Source organism: Talpa occidentalis, unplaced genomic scaffold (assembly GCF_014898055.3).
Source record: "Talpa occidentalis isolate TD23 unplaced genomic scaffold, MPIMG_talOcc4v2.1, whole genome shotgun sequence".
NCBI classification, from domain to species: Eukaryota; Metazoa; Chordata; class Mammalia; order Eulipotyphla; family Talpidae; genus Talpa; species Talpa occidentalis.
The window spans coordinates 13,779,845-13,801,497 of NW_026555331.1; the positions used below are offsets into that span (position 1 = coordinate 13,779,845).

The 21,653-nt window shown below is 49.4% G+C and overlaps 1 protein-coding gene across 1 annotated transcript in view; it reads right to left on the reverse strand.

Annotated features, from left to right (window-relative positions):
• The window catches only part of LOC119238251 (gasdermin-C-like), a 41,498-nt gene that overhangs the window by 16,438 nt on the left and 3,407 nt on the right, over nt 1-21,653 (reverse strand). The window contains exon 2 of the mRNA XM_054692797.1: nt 20,245-20,391. Within this exon, the coding sequence (XP_054548772.1) occupies nt 20,245-20,391 (147 nt within the window). The remainder of the gene's footprint in view (nt 1-20,244; nt 20,392-21,653) is intronic.

Genomic DNA, 21,653 nt, shown 5'->3' on the forward strand with positions numbered 1-21,653 from the left:
ACAGACACAGCATCAACCCAGAGGAGAATGAGAGATGACCATGAGTAATTATATGCAAACAAATGCAGCAAACCAGATGAGATGGACACATTGTTAGAACAATAACAATCACCCAAGGCTAAATAAACAAGAGACAGAAAACTTGCACAAACCCATTACAAGCAGCAAAACTGAGTCATACACTGTTGCTCTGGCAGAAATAGGACAATTCTGTAGTTCATGGCGATGGGCATGAGGTGTTCACATTTAAAAGTCCAGAAGCCTCTGTGTTATGCTACGAGGATCAGGATTTACCACACCACCATCAAGTGAACAACTTCTCTACCATCAGGGCTCTGCAGAAGTGGTCGTCAGCCTGCTAGGGGCTGTCCCTCTGCTCAGGCAATTTCAGTCTCACAGACTGATGTCAGCAAATGGCAGAGCAGGAGCACTCGGCCCACAGCCCTCCCAGAAACACCCGTTTCAACAACCACCTTTAGGCAAGAGAACGCTGGATGTGATCTCACAAACAAGGCAACAAAGGGGAGAAGACAAGCAGGTGCATAAAACAGCTTTTGCACAGCAGTGGAAATCATGACAGAGGGCAGACACTCAGCACAAGGGCTGGAAATATTACAAACCACCCACTGAGAGGGCGTAGTATCCAAAATAAATAAAGAAGAAAACAAGGAGGGAAAAAAGTCCAATATGCCAATTTGTTGCTGGGCAAAGGACTTGAATGGAAAATTCTCCAAACAAGACATAAATACACACAGCAGGTGTCTGGACACTTGCTCACACCACAAGCCATGAGGGGGATGCAAATCAAAGTCCCCACATCCATCTCCTCACGCGGTGCAGTGTCTATTATCAAGAACAAAAAGCTACCAGGGGCAGGGAGGCTGTGGCAGGAGGGACTCGGGGCATGGCTGGGATGTCAGCAGGTTTGCTGTGACAGGGAGCACAGTGGCTTGGACTCCAGGAGCAGAACAGTAGCAAAAGATTCTGTAGACCTGACCTGGGCAAAGATGCCCCAACACACTTCCTGTAGCCTAAGGGCTCACCTGCAGTTACCAGGACACCCCCTCATTAAAGAGAACTTTAGGGAGAAAAGTTTTTGGGTACAATGATGACAAAACAAGCTTCTGTTCCTTTCACAAACCCAGCCTGAGCATTTCTATCTTCTCACTCACCTCCTTGTCCCTGGTTCTAACTCACCAGATATATGGTGTTTTGTCCTGAAGAGATTCCAATGAGCAGGGCCCTTCAATGCTCAGAGTCCTGAGGTCCAGCAGAGTTGGCCACACAAACTCCAGAGAGTGAAAATGTGACTCTGTTCTGTGGCTTCTCTCCACCAATGGGCCCCAGCCAATTTCCAAGGACTTTTCCTAGAAAAATAAGCAGGTGAGCAGCCGCCCTCTCCAGGAGGCCAGGCCTGGAGCTGAGTTCTGGTCACAGCTCTTAGCTCTCAGGCCTTCCTGGCTGTAGACACAGACTGGGGTGCCCCAATATATAGCATCTAGGCTGCCCTGAGCAGAGGAGATAAGGTTCCTTGGAAGTCAGGCCTGTTTCTTCATAGTTATACAAAACCTTGCTGAACAAGTATTTTATGACCCTATAGTGACTTAAAGAGGATTATAACATAAGTGTCAGGTTCACACACTCTACAGTCACCACCAAACAAACACGTTCTGATCATGGATCCACAGACAGAGGGGCAGGAACTGCTTTTGGTTCATATTCTGTCTTCAGTGCACTGCATGTAAAATATAACCAGAGCCAGTGAGAAGGTGCAAGGATGATTCAGGAAATGGAGAAGGCTTTTGTTAGGGCTCAGGGGAGCATTTGAACTGTCCCCTGTGAGCTGCCAGCAGGAATCACACCTGAAATACAAGAACCTGCATCTGTTATGTGATCTCATCTGGCAATAATCTTCATTGCAAATATAAAGAAAAGGTTTGGTAAAAGGGACACAACTACATGTGTGAGACCCAGGCCTTGGCCTGTTTCTTACAGGATTGAGTGAGTGATGATAGCAGGAAATATGTGGCGTGAAGGCCACCTGCAAATTGTCTCTAATGCCCTATAACCATCCCTCACGCCAGCATTTTCTAGGTTAATAAACTTCACATCGCAATCACTCGGTGATGGTTCCTACAACACCTGCCTCATCTGGTTCCTACCTGAGAACCAGCCACACGGGCCTCCTCTCAGCACTCAGCAGGCCAGTGTGCCCCTCAGACACATCTGCCCTTGCTTCTTCCCCTCAGAATGTTCTCTGTGCACTTCCGGCCAAGGCATCTCCCATTGTCCAAGGACACTCAGGTGTCTCCTCAGAGGGATCCCAGCACAAGCAGCCTCACCCCAAACGCTCTAGCACAGTCCACTTCAGCTGGTTGAGAAGTCTCTTCAGGCCTTGGATCATCCCCTGTGCCCTATCCACCCCCCAACACTGAGGGAAATCTTTGGGATTGGAGACTCTGTCCCAGTACCCTCCACACCCGGCACCACAGTCCAGACAGTGTGGGGAAGTGTAGACCCCTGGGGTCTGGCTGTGCACTTGACTGTGTGCTTTCTCCTGCTCCTTCACTCTACCTCCTCACTGTCCCAGGCTAATACTCTGACAGCTGTCTAAGCTAAATATTTGATTAAATTTGATATATTTGCAGATGAGGAATTACTGGCTTAAATGATATGAACTTTTAATAATCTCAATACCCACCGGCACTGACTTATTTTATGTCCTGGTATAAGCTCCTTCCAACATTTATATGAGTGCTGGTTTCACTGCATCATGGGCAGTACTGAAATTGTTTGTGTTTTTTCAAAAGCAAAGACCTGTCCGGTCAACAACGTCAAAAAGGTAGAGACTAAAAAATAAAACAAAATAAACATTTCCTTACTGGCCCAAGGATCTAAGACCTAGGAATACCTGGCAGCCAGGAGCCTGTGTGCATATTAAGCACTTGCTAGTCCAAATGCAGATGCATTTAGGTGCAAAATGCACAGCTGTGTTCAGAGATCAATTATGAGGAAGGAATGTCAAATATTTCTCTACAGTACTTACATTGGTTGCATGGTAAAATGATAATATTTTGGAAAGATAAACTCATGCAATTTGCAGCAACATGGATGGAGCTGGAAGGGATCATGCTCAGTGAAGTAAGCCAGAAAGAAAAAGAAAAATACCGGATGGTCTCACTCATAGCAGGAATCTAGAAAACCTAAATAAGGGACCAGGAAAAAACTAATTATAAGAATGTAAAAATCAAAATCAACAAGCAACTATAAACCAGAGACACACTGTGGAGGGAGAAGGGAATAGGATCAAAACAAGGGGGTGGGAATTGTATGGGGACTGTAACCAAGATGAAAATGCGTACATCATGCAAAAACAAAAGATGATGTAAAAACATATAAAACTAAGAAAAATTTAAAAATGATATTATTTTGGAAAATAAGTGAATCATGAACCAAAGTTTAATATATTTTCATTGTTGAGTATGACGCCTGGAACAGTTGAGAATCACGGGTGAGGCTGCGCTGTGTTGCTGCTGGGCAGCTCAGCCTGGAGCAGCCTAATGGGTAGGGGAGGGGGGTGAGATCATCAGTGCCCACCAGAGGGGAACAGCAAGAGCTGGGCTAGACCCCCACACCCCATATCCATCCTCGGGCTCTCCAGTTGCTCTTCCCTGGTGAGCTCCTCTCCTCATGTCCAGCGTGTCCTTCTCCTTCCCATTCCCTGGAAAATCATCAGAGACCAAAGGCGGGGGTTGCTCCATCACCTCCTCCTGCCACTCACACAGGCCCCTGGGTCTCCCGCTGGGATGGTCCTCACAGGAGAACACGCATCACAGGGGTTCCCTGGCTACGCAGCAGGCACTGACGCGTGCAAAGGGCCCCCATAGGGCACCCCTTCTGCACAGCACGGGCTCTGAGAATCCATGTTCGTTTTGCCGTTTTTGGAAACATGGATGACTCTACACACACTTTCCCCCCATTCCTATCACGTGGTGAAGAGGACGCCCCAGGGTGCTCGCTCAGCAGGGGAGGAAGAGCAGAAATCAGCCCCAGGAGGAGGCACAGGGAGGGGCAGGCACTGGCACCCCGGGCAGAGCCTCTGAATGGCCCAAAGGGGCATCGGCTCAGCAGGAGTGAATGTTCTCACCTGCCTGTGTCAGGCGCCTGCACACAGTGGCCACGTTGAGTCTCTTTTCAGACGTGAAGATCTGCCCGTGGGGCAGGGTCACCCCCAAGGCCCGTTCCCTCCGCGGCCACCTGTGCCAGCCGGACCAGCAGTGTCCGGAGGAAGAAACCAGCCAGAGCGGCCTGGCATCTCCCGCAGCCCCCCCAGAAGGCAGGACGCGCCCGGACAGTGTTTCTGGGCACATTTGTTTACATTGGGCTTCCTCCTAATGTTCTTAAATGCCCCATGTTTCCCTTCTCCCCGGGGGAACCCCGTAATTCCTCCCTCGGACCAAGGACGGCAGCTGAGCTTCAGCACATCACCCTCGCACGGAACATTTTCCGAAACTGAGTTTGACTTTCTAGACCTTGCATTGCGGAGACTGAAGGAAACAGCCTGAAGCACATGCACTGCTCCCCTGGCACCATCATCTGAGGCCCTCTTGGGGGCACCCTTTGTGACTGACAGGACCCTGAGCTCTGGGGTGGGGGGAGGGGGGCCACCTGGAATGGGGGCCCTGGCAGACCCCGCCCATGTGTGCCCCTCCCTTCGCTGATTCTGATTTGTAGCTTTTGCTGTTAAAAAAAATTGAGGGACCTCCTTGGTGGTGCAGGGGGTTAAAAGTCAGCACAGTGAAGCTGTCCTTGGCCACCGAAGCACTAGTTCAGTCTTCAGCCAGGGAGCTACCCACACGGCGCTGCAGACCTCTCCTATCTCCCCGCTGCTCCCCTCAGCAGTGGATTTCAGTCAGTCTGCCTGTTCTGTTCCCCACTCTGTCTCTGGTGAATCCTCTCACCCCCCGCATCTCTGGCCTGGACCCCAGTTCTTATCTGCATGAATAAATCTTTTTTTTTTTTTTTAAGATTTATTTATTTATTTATTTATTTATTTATTTATGCAAGCACTGGGTACACTCAGAAGCGCGGGAGGGTGAGAGAATTCACCAGAGCCAGAGCAGGGAACAGAACAGGCAGAAGGACCAAAGTACACTGCTGAGGGGAGCAGTGGGCGGCAGGAGAGGTCTGCGCACCATGTGGGACCCTCACCGGTGGCTGGGGATCGAACCGGTGCTGCAGAGGCTGCAGGCAGCTTCGCAGCCCAGTGCTCAACTGCTGCACCACCAGGGGAGGCCCGAATAAATCTTTTTTAAAAAAAAAAGGTAGAATCACACATGTGCCCTTTCTGTGCGTGATGTCTGGTCTTTGGAGGACATTGGAGTCCCTGAAACTGTAGCCAGAGCGTCAGCAGGGAGGGCGGCACTGGCACAGTTTTGTGCTGGTGTCAGAAGTGAGGTCAGCCCTGGGGGTACTGTGTGGTCACCTGTGAAGTTCAGCCAAGCTCCAGAAGGTTAGTATCAGAAAAAGGGGATTTTTCCCCTGGAAAATAACGAGAAAGACCATGACTCACTGAGGGGAGTGTGTGGGAGAGACGGGTGAGAAGGGACAGCAGGAGGACACCGGGCCTGGTCCTCGTCCCCAGGGTAGGAAACCGCCTTGTGCTGAGACTGTCCCTAGAGGGGAAGCGTCCAGCGGGATTGTCCATGACGCGTCTGGGGTCGGAGCCGGCTCAGGGGACGCCCAGGAAACTGCACCGTCACGAGGACACTGTGAACTCCCCAGCCCTGGCCGCCCAGCGCGGCGAAGACAGAGTCAGGAAGGGCCAAGTCTGGCCCCGGCCGGAGACCAGCACCCCCTGTCTCGGGCCCCAGTGGGGGGCTGTCTGGGCAAAGCCCCACTAAATGTGGGTCCCCTTAGGATCCGGCCGGTGAGGAGCAGCCGCCACCCTCGGCCACTTCCCGAGGGCAGAGTCAGGTGCAGGGACGGCCCGTGGGGGACGAGACTGACTCTGGACCCGGGAAAGGGGCTGGGGGTGATGAGGGGAAGGAGGGGAGACGAGGCCCGAGTTTCAGCAGGGGGGTCTGGCAGTGTGATCAGGACATGAGGGACCTGAAGCAGGTGATGGGGAGGCCAGGACAGGAGCCAGCGCAGCCTGGGGGAGCCTGGGCTGGACACATGGAGCCCACATTGAGTGAAGGTCCCCAACAAGGAAGATCCCAAAACAGTCAGCTCCACTCCCCCGAGCGTGGGGAATCATGAAGCCTGTGAGCAAGCAAACCAGCCAGTGGCTCATCACCCAGAAGGCCAAACTCAGAGCCAGGATTTGTCTTTTCACAGAGGAGCTGGTTCAAGGTGGCCACCAAGGCACTCAGTTGGATTGGAATCTGACACCCAGCTCCTCAAGTGCCAGGAGCCTGTGACTATATAATGGGGGCGGGGAGGGAGGAGGTGCAGGATGTGAAGTTGGGAGCTGCACATTTCCAGGTCAGAGGTTGGCTGGGCAGTCCAGGCATCATGGGGGTTGGGGTTTGACACTCTCAGCAGGGAGTGTCTCCTCAGGGTCAAGATCAGGCAACAGTCAGCAGACACTTGTTTCTGATATTCTCACACCCTCCTGGCAACACAGAGGATTTCTGTCACAGGTGTAACACAATCAGTTTACCAAGTTCCAGGAATTGCAGAGCGAAAGAAGTGTGCTAGTGGCAAGTTGAAGATTAATCACAAGGAGGGCGTGGGGGAGAGAATAAAAGTTGGTTTGAGTTTGATGCTTTCAGTCCTAATATTTAGTCTAAGGGAGGTTTTATTGCAAAATATATGTGATTCAGGCACAGCCTGACCTCAGATCCCCCAGGGCTAAGATCCCACAATCTAGTCAGCACAGCCATGCCCAGGAGGGCCGGGACCCACAGGGAGTTGGTCTCAGGAGCTGTTTCCTTAGCTGCAAAGGCTCCTAATGGATAAGTGAGAATTTCACACAGGAATTTAAAACACTGGAGTTGGGATGGAGCCCTGATCACCCATCCAATATGCTGTCACCTGGAGGGGGCTGGTGATTGTGCTGAGGCCCTAAGGGGCCAGAGCAGGGCTGCATTTGAGTAAGTCCCCTGTGGCTGCTGTGATGCCAGACACCAGGCACTGAGGGGACCTGAAGAGAAGGGGAGAGGGTAATCTACTCCCCCTTACTCTTCCCCAAACACTGAGTGACTCAGTGTTTGAGTGACTCCCAATGTGCTCTGATGGTCTGGACCATGGACAGGAGGACCCTGTGCCATCAGCTGAGCTGGTGAGGAATCCCCAGGGCCCAGCATCCGGGGGATGGACAGGGAGGCAGAGGGAAGAGTGACTCTGAGGAAAGAAAGATGATGCAGTTTCTGCTGGGAGGGGAGACCCCATCCCAGTGTGGCCCCTGGGAAATCCCAGCTCTTGTTTCTTGCAGTGCAGGCCCAGTGGGTGTGAATGTCCCAGTTACCATGGTAACTCCTGCAGAGACACCCCAGAGTTCTAAAATACTCAAAAAGAGAAACAGGTCTGAGGAGCTGAGGACTAAGGTAATCCCCCACTTTATTTACATACTTTCCTCTTAAATTGCCTTTTTAAACCCCATGTATAAATATATATGAGTCCACAGGAGTGCACAGAATTATACATACACATCCACACACAGCACACATGGACATGCACACGCATGATCCCAAACACCATTGTCGTGTTATATCTCCACTTAGCCACTCAGGACCCAGATCAATGATTTCCAGTAACATGTGTCCAAGATCAGTTGAGCACAAGATATGACCAGGAGGGACTCCAGGTCCCCATGTATCCAGAACTGTCTTTCCTGCATTACACTGCATTACCCCTCACTTTTGGGACAGAAGTTTTCCTCTGCCCTACCAGAAGACTGACCTGTAACATCTTAGGCCATTTCTTCTAGTAAGAAGCATCCTGGAGCCCAACTTCAAGTAGCAACAGAGGGATGGCTGAACTTGCAATCTGACAAGGGAGGCCTCCCTGAGCAGTGGCATTGGAACAATGATTTAAACTGAAGCCAAGTAGAGAACCATGTATGTAGCTGCTTGGAGGAAGGGATTCCTGGTCGAGGATTCAGCAAGTACAACGATTGTAAAGAATGAAATTTTTTGGTATAAGAACAGGGTTTTGGCATCAGAAACTGAGGACACATTGGTGCAGACTCCTACTGGCTGTATTTTTGATGTTTTAACCTGAAGTAGGATTAGCAGCTATTGGAAAGAGTTATAAGGTAAAATCTTTTGCATCTTTTGAGATGTCTGTTGCGTTGACAATAGACTAAGTAAGGCAGTACGAAAATACTAGAGAGTCCAGTGAGGAGGAGATTGCAATAATCCAGGTAAGAACTGACTGTGGATGGGGCCAGAGTGTTAGCACAGCTGGTGATGAGAAATGATCAGATCCTGGTCTCTGTGGAGGGCACAGTCAGCATCTATGAAGAGTGTTGTCACAAGACATCCCCATGGATATGCCCAGCTCCGAAACTCAGACTGAATCAGGAAGTGCTGTGTGAACCTTGAACTCAAGCCACTCAGACAACTGCCAACCCCACTTGAAGTGAACCAGGTTAACATAATGACTAGAAGGGCCTGCACCAACTCGCCCTCATTTTCTGATGAATTCTCACTCATTTCACTTGTTCTAATTCCAGGAATTTCATTCTTTAGAGTCTCTGCACCTGCAGATTTCTCTGCCAGTCACCTTTTCTTCGAACAGTGACATAATCACTCCCCACCTAGTTTCCTCCAAACAGCAATAAGAATTACTCCCCACCCAGTTTCACTTTGTGTCTTTGTTCAAGTACCACATCTAAAGGAGAATGAACATTCAAATTGCAAAAGCACCTCACCCTCTGCAAATAAATTGCCAATGAAATAGCACCTGTCCTTGAGAGAAGAGCTGTCCTCTGCTATTGGGACACCCACACCCACTACCCACACTCAGTCACCTTCAGAGCTGGCCAGATTGGGATGTTGGCACAGGGAGACAGGAGAGGGGGTGGAAGGTGCCCAACGGGGAGGGGGCCTCAGCACTGGACAAAGCATGTCCCTAAATCCATCAGCCTTTGTTTCATCCAAAGCCACCCCTCTTAGCAGCTCCCCTGGAGGGCTGCAGAGCCCTCCCCAGGTTACCCCGCAGCCCCACAAAGGAGCCCATGAGATTTCAGCACAGCCTCAACCAAAACTGCAGATGCGATGCCTTATAACACAATGCAGGCTTTACCTACATTTGTCTCTCATTAGCTTCAAAATGCCTGGTTACCTCAACACCCACACTGTGGGTATGGACTCCTCTTGGGAGAATCTGTGACTGTGTACCCGGGGGGACAGAGAGCCCTGGAAAGCCAGCACAGAGTCCTTGGGCTCTCCCTTCCGTGATGTGGAGTCTCAGCTGGAGACCAGCCTGGGATATTGGGATGCAGCCTCTCAGAGAGGCTGCGCACACACACTCAGACACACACACACACGCAAACACACACACACAACCTGTAGTGCCCTCACTGCATCTCCTGGTCAAGGGAGAGTCCACCTGCAACTACTCCCTGTTAATGGAGTGGATTGAACGAGACTCGACTCTCCTATCTTGTGGACTCAGCACATGTTGCTTCCAGGAAAGACCTGTGCTACCCAGCGCAGCTCTCTGCGGACGTTGGATTCATACCTTAGAAGTCAGAGACAGTGCTGAGGGCAAAAGGAGAACGCTGAGCTATTAAAGGACGTGAGAGATGGTCACATGCTTTTTATTTCAAAATGGTTTTGTAAGGTCAGGAATGGACCATGCAGGTTTTCTGATCCCATGCAGACCAGGTAAAGGAGGAATCAGAGTCCTCACTGGCTTTGCAGGTTTTTCTTGGGATTACCAGGTACACGGCAGGCAGGGGTGATTGAGGGGCCGGGAGGCTGGCAGGTCTTCACTCTGGGCTCCCCGGCCTTCTCTCAGCTTCTGCTTCTCTTCTCTCTCGGCTTCTCTTTTGGCTTTTGCTGGCGTCCCGGCTACGGTGCCCTTTAAAGCCCAGTCTTAGCCCAGGTGGATCCCATCTACCTATGCCCACACACTATTCCAGGTGCCTGCCATCAGGCATGCATTCACGACCGCAAGGATCCATGATCTACCTGATGGCGGGAGGGCAGAAAAGCCTGACATTTTTCCTTACCCTACAGTTTCCCATTTTGAAAATTATCATGGTTCACAAGTGTTGGAAAGAGAGAACTGAGAGAAAGTGGGTGAATGTTTACTCTGACATGTCTTGACCACTAGGCGCTGAGTGGAGCCGCCTGTTCACACAATTTAGGCCGAAGGGTAAAGAGAAGGAACCTTCGCAAAGACCAGTATGTGAACACTGGACATTACATGAGCTAATTTAATCCTCATCACAAGGCAGAAAAGGAGATGGGGTGCAGTACAGTTCATCAACGTGCCGCAGACTTGGGGTGATGGAAATATCTGCCTTGGAAAGGAGTCACCATTGCTCAAATCTCAACTAATAAATAGTATGGAGTGTTCCTTGTATGTAAATTTTAAAACAATGTATACAAATGTGAATTTTAGTGAATTTGCATTGTAATTGGTCTGAGTGAATTGTACTGGTGTCTATAGTTTACTCTGAAATGCGTCAAAAAGTAGTCTAATGATGGTAGCAGATATGTGATCAAGGAAATGTGGAAAATGCTAGTGATTTGGAAATATGGGTGTAGGGCAGGCTCGAATACTCTTGTTCTTGAGATATTTGGTAAGCCTAAAATTGTTTCAAATAAAAATTTACCCCCTTAATTTGGTTAAAAAAATATAAACACATACACAGGAATGCGGTGAATATAGGTGAATGCATTTGCACACGGGTGTATATAGAGAGACGTATTCATGTCTATGAATACATGTAAATGTATATAAAAGGACACAGATACACTTAGTGATGTATATTAGGCACATATATGTATACACAGAGATTTGCAGATATATGTGCATATCTGTATGGACATATCTGGGTGTACATATATGCATGTGCATCATTAAACACTTATAACATTTCAAACATCACCTCAAAGGATAATAGTCAATCCCGCCAGCTCTCTGGAAGTCCCTATTTGCCTCTCCGGTATGACCCCTGGGCTCCTTGTCTCTTCTGTAATCCTCTCCCCACCTGAGCTGACATCTGAGAGTCCACCTGGATTCCTCCACCCCTTCACCCCTCCTGCTCCTCAGGTCAACATTTGCCTCATCCCTCCTCACCTGGCTGAGTGCAGGGCCGTGATAAGGGGTGGCCCCTCCACCAGTCTCCTTCTCCTCAGGTCCCCTCAGACCTGGTGCCTGGCATCACAGCAGCCACGGGGACTTACTCAAATGCAGCCCTGCTCAGGGCCTCAGCACAATCACCAGCCCCCTCCACCTGACAGCACATTGCATGGGTGATCTGGGCTCCATCCCATCGCCAATGGTTTTTAAATTCCTGCGTGCAATTCTCACTTCATCCATTAGAGGCCTTTGCAAAAGGTAAATGGCTTCTGAGACCAACTCCCTGTGGCTCCCGGCCCTCCTGGGCATGGCTGTGCTGACTAGATTGTGGGACTTTAGCCCCATGTGATGAGGTCAGGCTGTACCTGGTTCACCTCTATTTGGTAACAAAACTTCCCTTAGGCTAAATATTAGGATTGAAAGCATCAAACTCAAACCAACTTTTATTCTCTCCCCCACACCCTCCTTGTGATTAATCTTCAACTGGCAACTAGCACACTTCTTTCCCTCTGCAATTCCTGGAACTTGGTAAACTGATTGTGTTACACCTGTGACAAAAATCCTCTGTGTTGCCAGGAGGGTGTGAGAATATCACAAACAAGTATCTGCTGACTGTTGCCTGATCTTGACCCTGAGGAGACACTCCCTGCTGAGAGTTTGAAACCCCAATCCCCATGATGCCTGGACAGCCCAGCCCAACCTCAGACCTGGAAATGTGCAGCTCCCCACTTTACATCCTGCACCCCCTCCCTCCTGCCCACTCCCCACTTCATATCCTGACCCCTCCCACCAGCCCACCTACCCACTACACTTCCTGTACCCCTTCGCTCACCTCCCCCATTATATAGTCACAGGCTCCTGGCACTTGGGGAGCTGGGTGTCAGGTTCCCAATCCCACTGAGTGCCTTGGTGGCCACCTTGAATCAGCTCCTCTGTGAAAAGACAAATCGTAGCCAAGAGCCAGCCTGGGCAATCTGGGTGTCAGGGGTTCCTGAAGGCTGGGATGGCGCTGGCGCAAGTGAGGAATGAGGCAGACACACCCAATGTCTTGTGTTAGTGTCCCTGAGGGTCTCAACGGGTCTTTTTTTACACACTAAGGCAAGCAGTGAGATGGCATCATCCTATGCATGGAAGCAAAGCAAAAGCAATCAGTGTATTCTTTTCCCACAGACTTTCGGCTGCTACGTGCTCTCAGTAGACGGCAACCTTCAAGGTTAATAGATAAAACACTAAACCATACACTAAAACTCATTATTTCAGCTAGACAATTACCCAAGACAGCCGAGAGCCGCCGGTCCACTCCTATCAGCTCAAGCCTAAGCATCAAAAGATTCTTCTTATTCACGTGGTCCTCAGCCAGAGACCAGCTGCTTTCTGGTTATCAGCTAACAGGGTTTCCTACCTAGAAACTTCTTAACACAATTAACTTCATTTAAAAACTTTCCTAAGAAACTTCTAAAAAAAGCTAAAGAAGGACTGACTGTAATCGTTGTCCTGGGTTGCTGGTCAGGCCTGCTCACGTATAACAAACTCTTCCCCATTGTCAGGCAGGCCAAATGTACAGTGTTTAATTTTTAAGCAGGTGTTTCTTTGTGCCAGTTACTTACAGTATTCTTACACGTATAATTTGTTGCCCAATGTACTTTCCGACAAGTTTTTTCTTATATGACCAAGAACAAAAAACACGGGGATGTTTGTAGGTTGCAGATTAATCTTCGGCCCCACTGTGTGGGGTGCAGGGTATCTTCAGCCCCACGGTGTGAGACATTTTTTCTTAACTACTTGCCAGCGTCTTATCTGGCTGGGGCAGAAAGCCCCCCTGCAAATCCTGACTATGAGTTTGGCCTTCTGGGTGATGAGCCACTGGCCGGTTTGCTTGCTCACAGGCATCTTGACTCCCCACGCTCGGGGGAGTGGAGCTGACTATTTTGGGATCTTCCTTGTTGGGGACCTTCACTCAATGTGGGCTCCATGTGTCCAGCCCAGGCTCCCCCAGGCGGTGCTGGCTCCTGTCCTGGCCTCCCCATCACCTGCTTCAGGTCCTTCATCTCCTGATCACACTGCCAGACCCCCCTGCTGAGACGCGGGCCTCCTCTCCTCTCCTTCCCTCAGCACCCCCAGCCCCTTTCCCAGGTCCAGAGTCAGTCTCGTCCCTCACGGGCCGTCCCTGCACCTGACTCTGCCCTCGGGAAGTGGCCGAGGGTGGCGGCTGCTCCTCACGGGCCGGATCCTCAGGAGACCCACATCTAGTGGGGCTTTGCCCAGACAGCCCCCCACTGGGGCCTGAGACAGGGGGTGCTGGTCTCCGGCCGCGGCCAGACTTGGCCCTTCCTGACTCTGTCTTCGCCGCGCTGGGCGGCCAGGGCTGGGGAGTTCACAGTTTCCTCGTGACGGTGCAGTTTCCTCGGCGTCCCCTGAGCCGGCTCCGATCCCGGACGCGTCACGGACAATCCCGCTGGACGCTTCCCCTCTAGGGACAGTCTCAGCACAAGGCGGTTTCCTACCCTGGGGACGAGGACCAGGCCCTGCGTCCTCCTGCTGTCCCTTCTCACCCGTCTCTCCCAGACACTCCCTCAGTGAGTCATGGTCTTTCTCGTCATTTTCCAGGGGAAAAACCCCCTTTTTCTGATACTAACCTTCTGGCGTGTGGCTGAACTTCACAGGTGACCACACAGTCCCCCCAGGGCTGACCTCACTTCCGACACCAGCACAAAACTGTGCCAGTGCCGCCCTCCCTGCTGACGCTCTGGCTACAGTTTCAGGGACTCCAATGTCCTCCAAAGACCAGACATCACACACAGAAAGGGCTACATGTGTGGTTCTACTTTTTTTTTTTTTTTATAGCAAAAGCTACAAATAAGAGTCAGCCAAGGGAGGGCCACACATGGGCAAGGTCTGCCATGGCCCCCCATTCCAGATAGCCCCTCTCTTGGGACCCTCTGAGCTCAGGGTCCTGTCAGTCGCAGAGGGGCCCCCAAGCAGGGCCTCAGATGATTGTGCCAGGGAAGAGGCGCGTGAACTTCAGGCTGTTTCCTTCAATCACGCAATGCAAGGTCTAGAAAGTCAAACTCAGTTTCAGAAAATCTTCCGTGCGAGGGTGATGTGCTGAAGCTCAGCGGCCGTCCTCATGCCCGAGGGAGGAAATACACGGTTCCCAGGGGGAGAGAGTAATGGGGCATTTAAGAACATTAGAAGGAGGCGGAATGTAAACAAATGTGCCCAGAAACACTGTCCGGGCGCGTCCTGCCTTCTGGGGAGGCTGCCGGAGATGCCAGGCTGCTCTGGCTGGTTTCTTCCTCCGGACACTGTTGGTCTGGCCGGCACAGGAAGGCCGCGGAGGGAACGGGCCTTGGGGCTGACCCTGCCCCGCGGGCACATCTTCACGTCTAAAAAGAGACTCAACATGGCCACTGCGTGCAGGCGCCTGACACAGGCAGGTGAGAACATTCACTCCTGCTGAGCCGATGCCCCTTTGGGCCATTCAGAGGCTCTGCCCGGGGTGCCAGTGCCTGCCCCGCCCTGTGCCTCCTCCTGGGGCTGATTTCTGCTCTTCCTCCCCTGCTGAGCGAGCACCCTGGGTCGTCCTCTTCACCACATGATAGGAATGGGGGAAAGTGTGTGTAGAATCATCCATGTTTCCAAAAATGGAAAAAAGAACATGGATTCTCAGAGCCCGTGCTGTGCAGAAGGGGTGCCCTGTGGGGGCCCTTTGCATGCGTCAGTGCCTGCTGTGTCGCCAGGGATCCCCTGTGATGCGTGTTCTCCCGTGAGGACCATCCCAGCAGGAGACCCAGGGGCCTGTGTGAGTGGCAGGAGGAGGTGATGGAGCAACCCCCGCCTTTGGTCTCTGATGATTTTCCACGGAATGGGAAGGAGAAGGAAACACTGGACATGAGGAGAGGAGCTCACCAGGGAAGAGCAACGGGAGAGCCTGAGGATGGATATGGGGTGTGGGGGTCTAGCCCAGCTCTTGCTGTTCCCCTCTGGTGGGCACTGATGATCTCATCCCCCTCCCCTACCCATTAGGCTGCTCCAGGCTGAGCTGCCCAGCAGCAACACAGCGCAGCTTCGCCCGTGATTCTTAACTATTCTAGGCGTCATACTCAACAATGAAAATCAGTCAATCTTCGGTTGATGATTGACTTATTTTCCAAAATATTATCATTTTAACATGCAACCAATGTATGTACTGTAGAGAAATATTTGACATTCCTTCCTCATAATTTATCTTTGAACTTGGCTGTGCATTTTGCACCAAAGAGCATCTGCATGTGGACTGGCTGCCTAGCAAGGGCTTAATGTGCAAACACACTGCCAGCTTGCAGGGAGTCCCAAGTCCTGGATCCTTGGGCCAGCAAGTAATGTTTACTTTGTTTTATTTTTCAACCTCTGTCTTTTTGACACTGTGGGCCAGAAAATTCTTTGCTTTTGAAAAAACACAAACACTTTCAGTACTGCCCATGACATGGTGAAACCAGCGCTCATAAATGTTGGAAGGAACTTATGCCAGGACACAGTCTAAGCCAGTGGTGGTGTGTGTCAATACTATTAAAAAGTTCATATCATTTGAGCCTATAATTCCTCATCTGCGTATATATCAAATTTAATCAAATATCTAGCTTAGACAGCTGTCAGGGTATTAGCCTGGGACAGTAAGGAGGTAGAGAGAAGGAGCAGGAAAAAGCAGAGAGTCAAGTGCACAGCCAGACCCCAGGGGTCTACACTTCTCCACATCGTCTGGACTGTAGTGCCGGGGTGTGGAGGGTACTGGGACGGAATTTCCATTCCCAAAGATTTCCCTCAGTGTGACGGGCACACAGTGCACAGGGGATGATCCAAGGCCTGAAGAGGCTTGTCTACCAGCTGAAGTGGACTGTGCTAGAGCATTTGGGGTGAGGCTGTTTGTGCTGGGATCCCTCTGAGGAGACATCTGAGTGTCCTTGGACAATGGGAGATGCCTTGGCCAGAACTGCACAGAGAACATTCTGAGGGGAAGAGCCAGCAAGGGCAGACGGTGTCAGGGGGGCAAACTGGCCTGCTGAGCGCACGGAGGAGGCCCGTGTGGCTGGTTCTCAGGCAGGAACCAGACGAGGCAGGTGCTGTAGGAACCATCACAGAGTGAATGCGATGTGAACTCTATTAACCTGGTAAATGCTGGTATGAGGGATGGTTATAGGGCATTAGAGACAATTTGCAGGTGGCCTTCACACCACATATCTCCTCCTATCATCACTCACTCAATCCTATAAGGAACAGGCAAAGGCCTGGGTCTCAGACAAGTAGTTGCGTTCCTTTTACCAAACCTTTTCTTTTCATTTGCAGTGAAGATTGTTGCCAGATGAGATCACATAACAGATGCAGGTTCTTGTATTTGAGGTGTGATTCCTGCTGGCAGCTTACAGGGGGCAGTTCAGATGCTCCCCTGAGCCCTGGCACAAGCCTGTCCCATTTCCAGAATCATCCTTCCACCTTCTCACTGGCTCTGGTTATATTTTACATGCAGTGCACTGAAGACAGAATATGAACCAAAAATACTTCCTGCCATTCTGTCTGTGGATGTATGTTCAAAACATGTTTGTTTCGTGGTGACTGTAGACTTGTGTGAACCTGACACTTGTATCATGTTATAAATCAACTTTAAGTCACTATGGAGTCATAATACTTGTTCAGCAAGGTTTTGTATAACTATGAAGAAACAGGCCTGACTCCTAAGGAACCTTATCTCCTCTGCTCAGGGAAGCCTAGATGCTCTATATCGGGGCACCCCAGTCTGTGTCTACAGCCAGGAAGGCCTGAGAGCTAAGAGCTGTGACCAGAACTCAGCTCCAGGCCTGGCCTCCTGGAGAGGGCGGCTGCTCACCTGCTTGTTTTTCTCAGAAAAATCCTTGGAAAGTGACTCAAGGGCCTATTGGTGGAGAGAAGCCACAGTCCAGTCACATTATCACTCTTTGGAGCTCGTGCGGCCAACTCTTCTGGACCTCAGGACTCTGAGCGTTGAAGGGCCCTGCTCACTGGAATCTCTCCAGGACAAAACACCATATATCTGGTGAGTTAGAACCAGGGACAAGGAGGTGAGTGAGAAGAGGTGATACTATATTCACAGCCTGAAATGCTCAGGCTGGGTTAGTTTAAGGAATAGAAGCTCGTTTTGTCGTAATTGTACCCAAAAGCTTTTCTCCCTAAAGTTCTCTTTAACGAGGGTGAGTTCCTGGTAACTGAGATGAGCCCTGAGGCTATGGGACGAGTGTTGGGGCATCTTTGCCCAGGTCAGGTCTAGAGAATCTTTTGTTCCTGTTCTGCTCCTGGAGTCCAAGCCTCTGTGCTCCCTGTCACAGCAAACCTGCTGACATCCCAGCCGTGCCCCGAGTCCCTCCTGCCACAGCCTCACCGCCCCTGGTAGCTTTTTGATTTTGATAATAGACACTGCACCGTGTGAGGAGATGGATGATGGAGGCTCCGATTGTATCCCCCTCAGGGTTTGTGAGCAAGTGTACAGATACCTGCTGTGTGTATTTAGTCCTGTTCAGAGAATTTTCCATTCAAATCCTTTGCCCAGAAACAAATAGACATATTGGTGTTTTTTTCCCCCTTGTTTTCTTCTTTATTTATTTTGGATACTACACCCTATCAGTGGTGTGGTTTGCACGTTGTGCCCCTTGTGCCGGGTGTCTGCCCTCTGTCATGATTTCCACTGCTGTGCAGAAGCTGTTTTATGCACCCCTGCTTGTCTTCTTCCCTTTGTTGCCTTGTTTGTGAGATCACACCCAGCATTCTCTTGCCTAAAGGTGGTTGTCTAAATGGGTGTTTCTGTGGAGGCCTGAGGGCCGAGTACTCCTGTTCTGTGCCATGTGGGTCAGCTCCCTGGCCGGATAGAACTAATGCAGCAGTAGCTGGTGATAGCTTGATAGAGCTGAGACTCTAACCCCTGCACCACCAGAGAGGTCTGTGTCCTTGTTTATTCGTTGTCTTTTTGGTCTGTCCATTGGTGAGAGTGGGAGTTGAAGTCTCCTGCCACATACATATTTTCTCCAAAATCTGTTTTCAGATTGAACATTATTGTCTAATGTATGTTGGTGCTCCTTCATTTGGTGAGTGGTGAGACACATCAATACTTTCCCCTGGATCAACATATCGTGTCCATCAGTGTCTCGTGTCATCTTTTTTAGTTTGAAGTCCGTTTTATCTGATGTAAGTACGGCTGCCCCTGCCTTGTTTTGGGGTCCATTTGCTTGTAGAATTGTTGTCTAGCCCTTTACTTTCAATCAATATGTACCCTTGGCACTTAGGGTTGTTTCCTGGCTATGGCAGAAGGTTGGGTTCTGTTTTCTAATCAACATGCTACTCTGGGGCTTTTTATTGATGAGTTTTGTCCATTCATTTTTAGGGTGATTGCTGATGTGGAAGTCTGCTCTGCCATTCTGTTCATCATTTTGTGGTTCTGCTCAATACCTTGTTCAGTTCTTCATGTTCATTCCATGTTGGTTTTGATTCTACAGCATCTTACAGTGGGGGTTCAGTAGTAGCAAATTTCTGAAGATTTTGTTCATCTGAGAAGATCCTTATGTTTTCCTCATGTAGGAAAGACAGCTTTTCTGAGTGAAGTATTTTTGACTCACATTTTTTGTCTTGGATTTTTTGGGATGCTAAGATCACTGGCACAGGAGACTCTATGAGGTGAGTAACTAGGTCTCACAAGGTTGTGAGTAAGGCCTCTGTCCTCTCCCAAAGAGCTGGCAACTCAGCCTAGAATAAGGGATTCTCACCTGGGCTTGCTGACAAGCCTAAATTAGAGCCAGGCCCTGTGAGGCCAACCTGGGTACTGATTAGTTAGGAGGTGCTAGTGTCTGAAAACTTGTGGGATTCACTTCTCAATACAGCAGGGGACTCTGGTGAATCCTAGATATTGTGTGAAGTGGGACGTAGGGCCCCTTATAACTACTACCATGGACATCCTTTCCATATGCATCCACTTGATCTAGAAAGACCCATCTCTCCATACAGTATGGAAGTCATTGTCACTCTCTCAAATGATGCAGAAATACCTATTTAATCTCATCTGTAAGCCCCAAATAATTTCTGTAACCCTCTTCTATCTGCTCCTAGAACATGCCAGTTTTTGCGACTATTAGCAAGATTGTAGCAAAAGAAGTTGGAAATAAAGAAATGAAGCATGTCACATGTGTGGATCATGCCTCCTGTGTGAAACTGTATTCCTTATTCGTGGAGGAGAAGTGTTTCTCAAGTTTTTGTAAGAAAGACTATAAACCACTTTCTTTCTCCCTCTTGGATATTCTGGAACCAAGTTCTTCACTACCAGGTATTGTCAATCAAGGCTATAACAGGCCAGCTTGCGAAACAAAGTTATAAGATATAAGGGGCACAGTAACCAACCAATTGAATCACCCTCAAAAGCAGATCGTAGGATCAGCCTTGTCTAAAGACAGTAGACGTGGAGCTATAATTATTTAATAATTACTGCAGCCTGTTGAGCTAAGAATATAATCCCCATTTTACACAAGAGCTAATGAAAGCTAGTAAAATAATTTGTTCTAGTTACAAACCTGGGAATTGGTAGAAATAGCATTAGCTATGTCCATTCATAATGGCTCCAAAGCCTCAACATTTCTGCACAATGTGCTGCCTCCTGGGGCTGATGCTCCTCGTGTTGCAGAGGAGTCACTGGGCCGACAGAGTGACGCACCGTGCCTCCTGGACCAGTGCCCAAGTTGCATCCTTATTGATGAGGATGACGTCATTCTTGCTGTCACCCAAAACTTCAGTGGTTCAAATACTTCCTCTCAGCAGTAATTTACACTAAAACTTTAATTGAATAATTAGCTTATTAACAGAGACAGTAAATGAGTAGGAGGATTAGGCAAAATGGAGTCAGTTATTCCATTTCCATTGCTCTGGAGTTAATTCTTGAGTCAACCTAAGGCCACTATTTCTGTCTCTAGAAACTGATGTGATGGGACCACTTACCCTCAATGACGATGCTCTCAAGACACTGAAGGTTGCTGTGACTGTGGATGCTGTGGTAGATAAGAAAGTTGCAGTGGTAGCTACTGAGTTCCAGGAGTCCTCCCTCCAGTATCAGGTTGTCACCATCCCACCATCTAAATACAAGAACTGCAAAAGAGGTGAGGCCATGGGAGTTAAAGGGGATGGGTCCACAGAGCCCTGGGGTGTGCTCTCCTGCATAGAGCATCTAGCAGGGTTTGTTGTTGAGATGCAGAATGAAGAAAAGGGAAATTTGTGCTTCATTTTTTTTGGATATTCATTCACTCATTCATTCATTAAAATAACAGTAAGTAGTTATCCAGTATATATTTGAGAAAGCAGTAACTATCCACTACTGTGCTAGTGATAAGACAGATAAAAATTTGTGTCATAGGCCTCCCTAATGGCGCAAGGGGTTAAGATGCAACCTATGAAGTTATCCTCAGCCACTGCAGCGCAAGTTGGATCCCCAGCCAGGGAGCTACCCACATGGCACAGCAGACCTCTCCTGTCTCCCCACAGCTCCACTCAGCAGTGTATTTCAGTCAGTCCACCTGTTCTGTTCCCCACTCTGTCTCTGGTGAATCCTCTCACCACCCCCAACACCTCTGGCCTGTACCCCAGTTTTTGTATGCATAAATAAATAAATCTTTAAAAAAAAATCTGTGTCCTAAAGCATATTACACTTAGTGAGACAGGGGACTTTATAGTGAGTGAGGAAATAAGCATTGAAAAAGTAAATTAGCAAAGTCTTAAATTAAGTGAACAAAGACTTTGAAACTCTTTGCTTAAATAAAGTATGTAACCGTGTGCAAGTCTGTGAATGTGGTAACAGATTTCCAAAAATCTGCCATGGTCTTAACAAGGAATCTCTTAAATTGTTACACCTTTTAGAAATAAGATGTCTGTTTAAATAGCATTTATGTGAATATAAATAATTATTAAAAGAAAAATAAAGTTAAAATCTGATTTTCAAGACTACATATGGTAGGATAACTCTCTGCTGGCAAGCCTTCCATTCACGGGTAACTAAAAAAATCAGAAATCACGGAAAGATGTGTCTCACCCACTCTCTCCAGCATTGCTAATGTCCCATGCATCTGTCTCCCTGAGGGGAGTTTTGTTACTCCCCAATATTTTGAAGCACAGAAAGGTGAGGGGGCCTTTGTTACAGTGTGGGCTGTTCCTGGTAGAGGAACAAACTTGGGAAGGTGTAGACTTTCGGTCACTCAGACTGGTACAGAGAACCTCCTGTCAAACTGCATGTGGCTTCCTGAGTGAGCCCCGGGCCAGACTGAGATGTCAGATGAAGCGGCACCGACAGCTCAGCGAGGGGCTTGATGTCCCTGCAAGGACTAGCAGAGAGCAGGGCCCTGGATGCTCAGGACTCC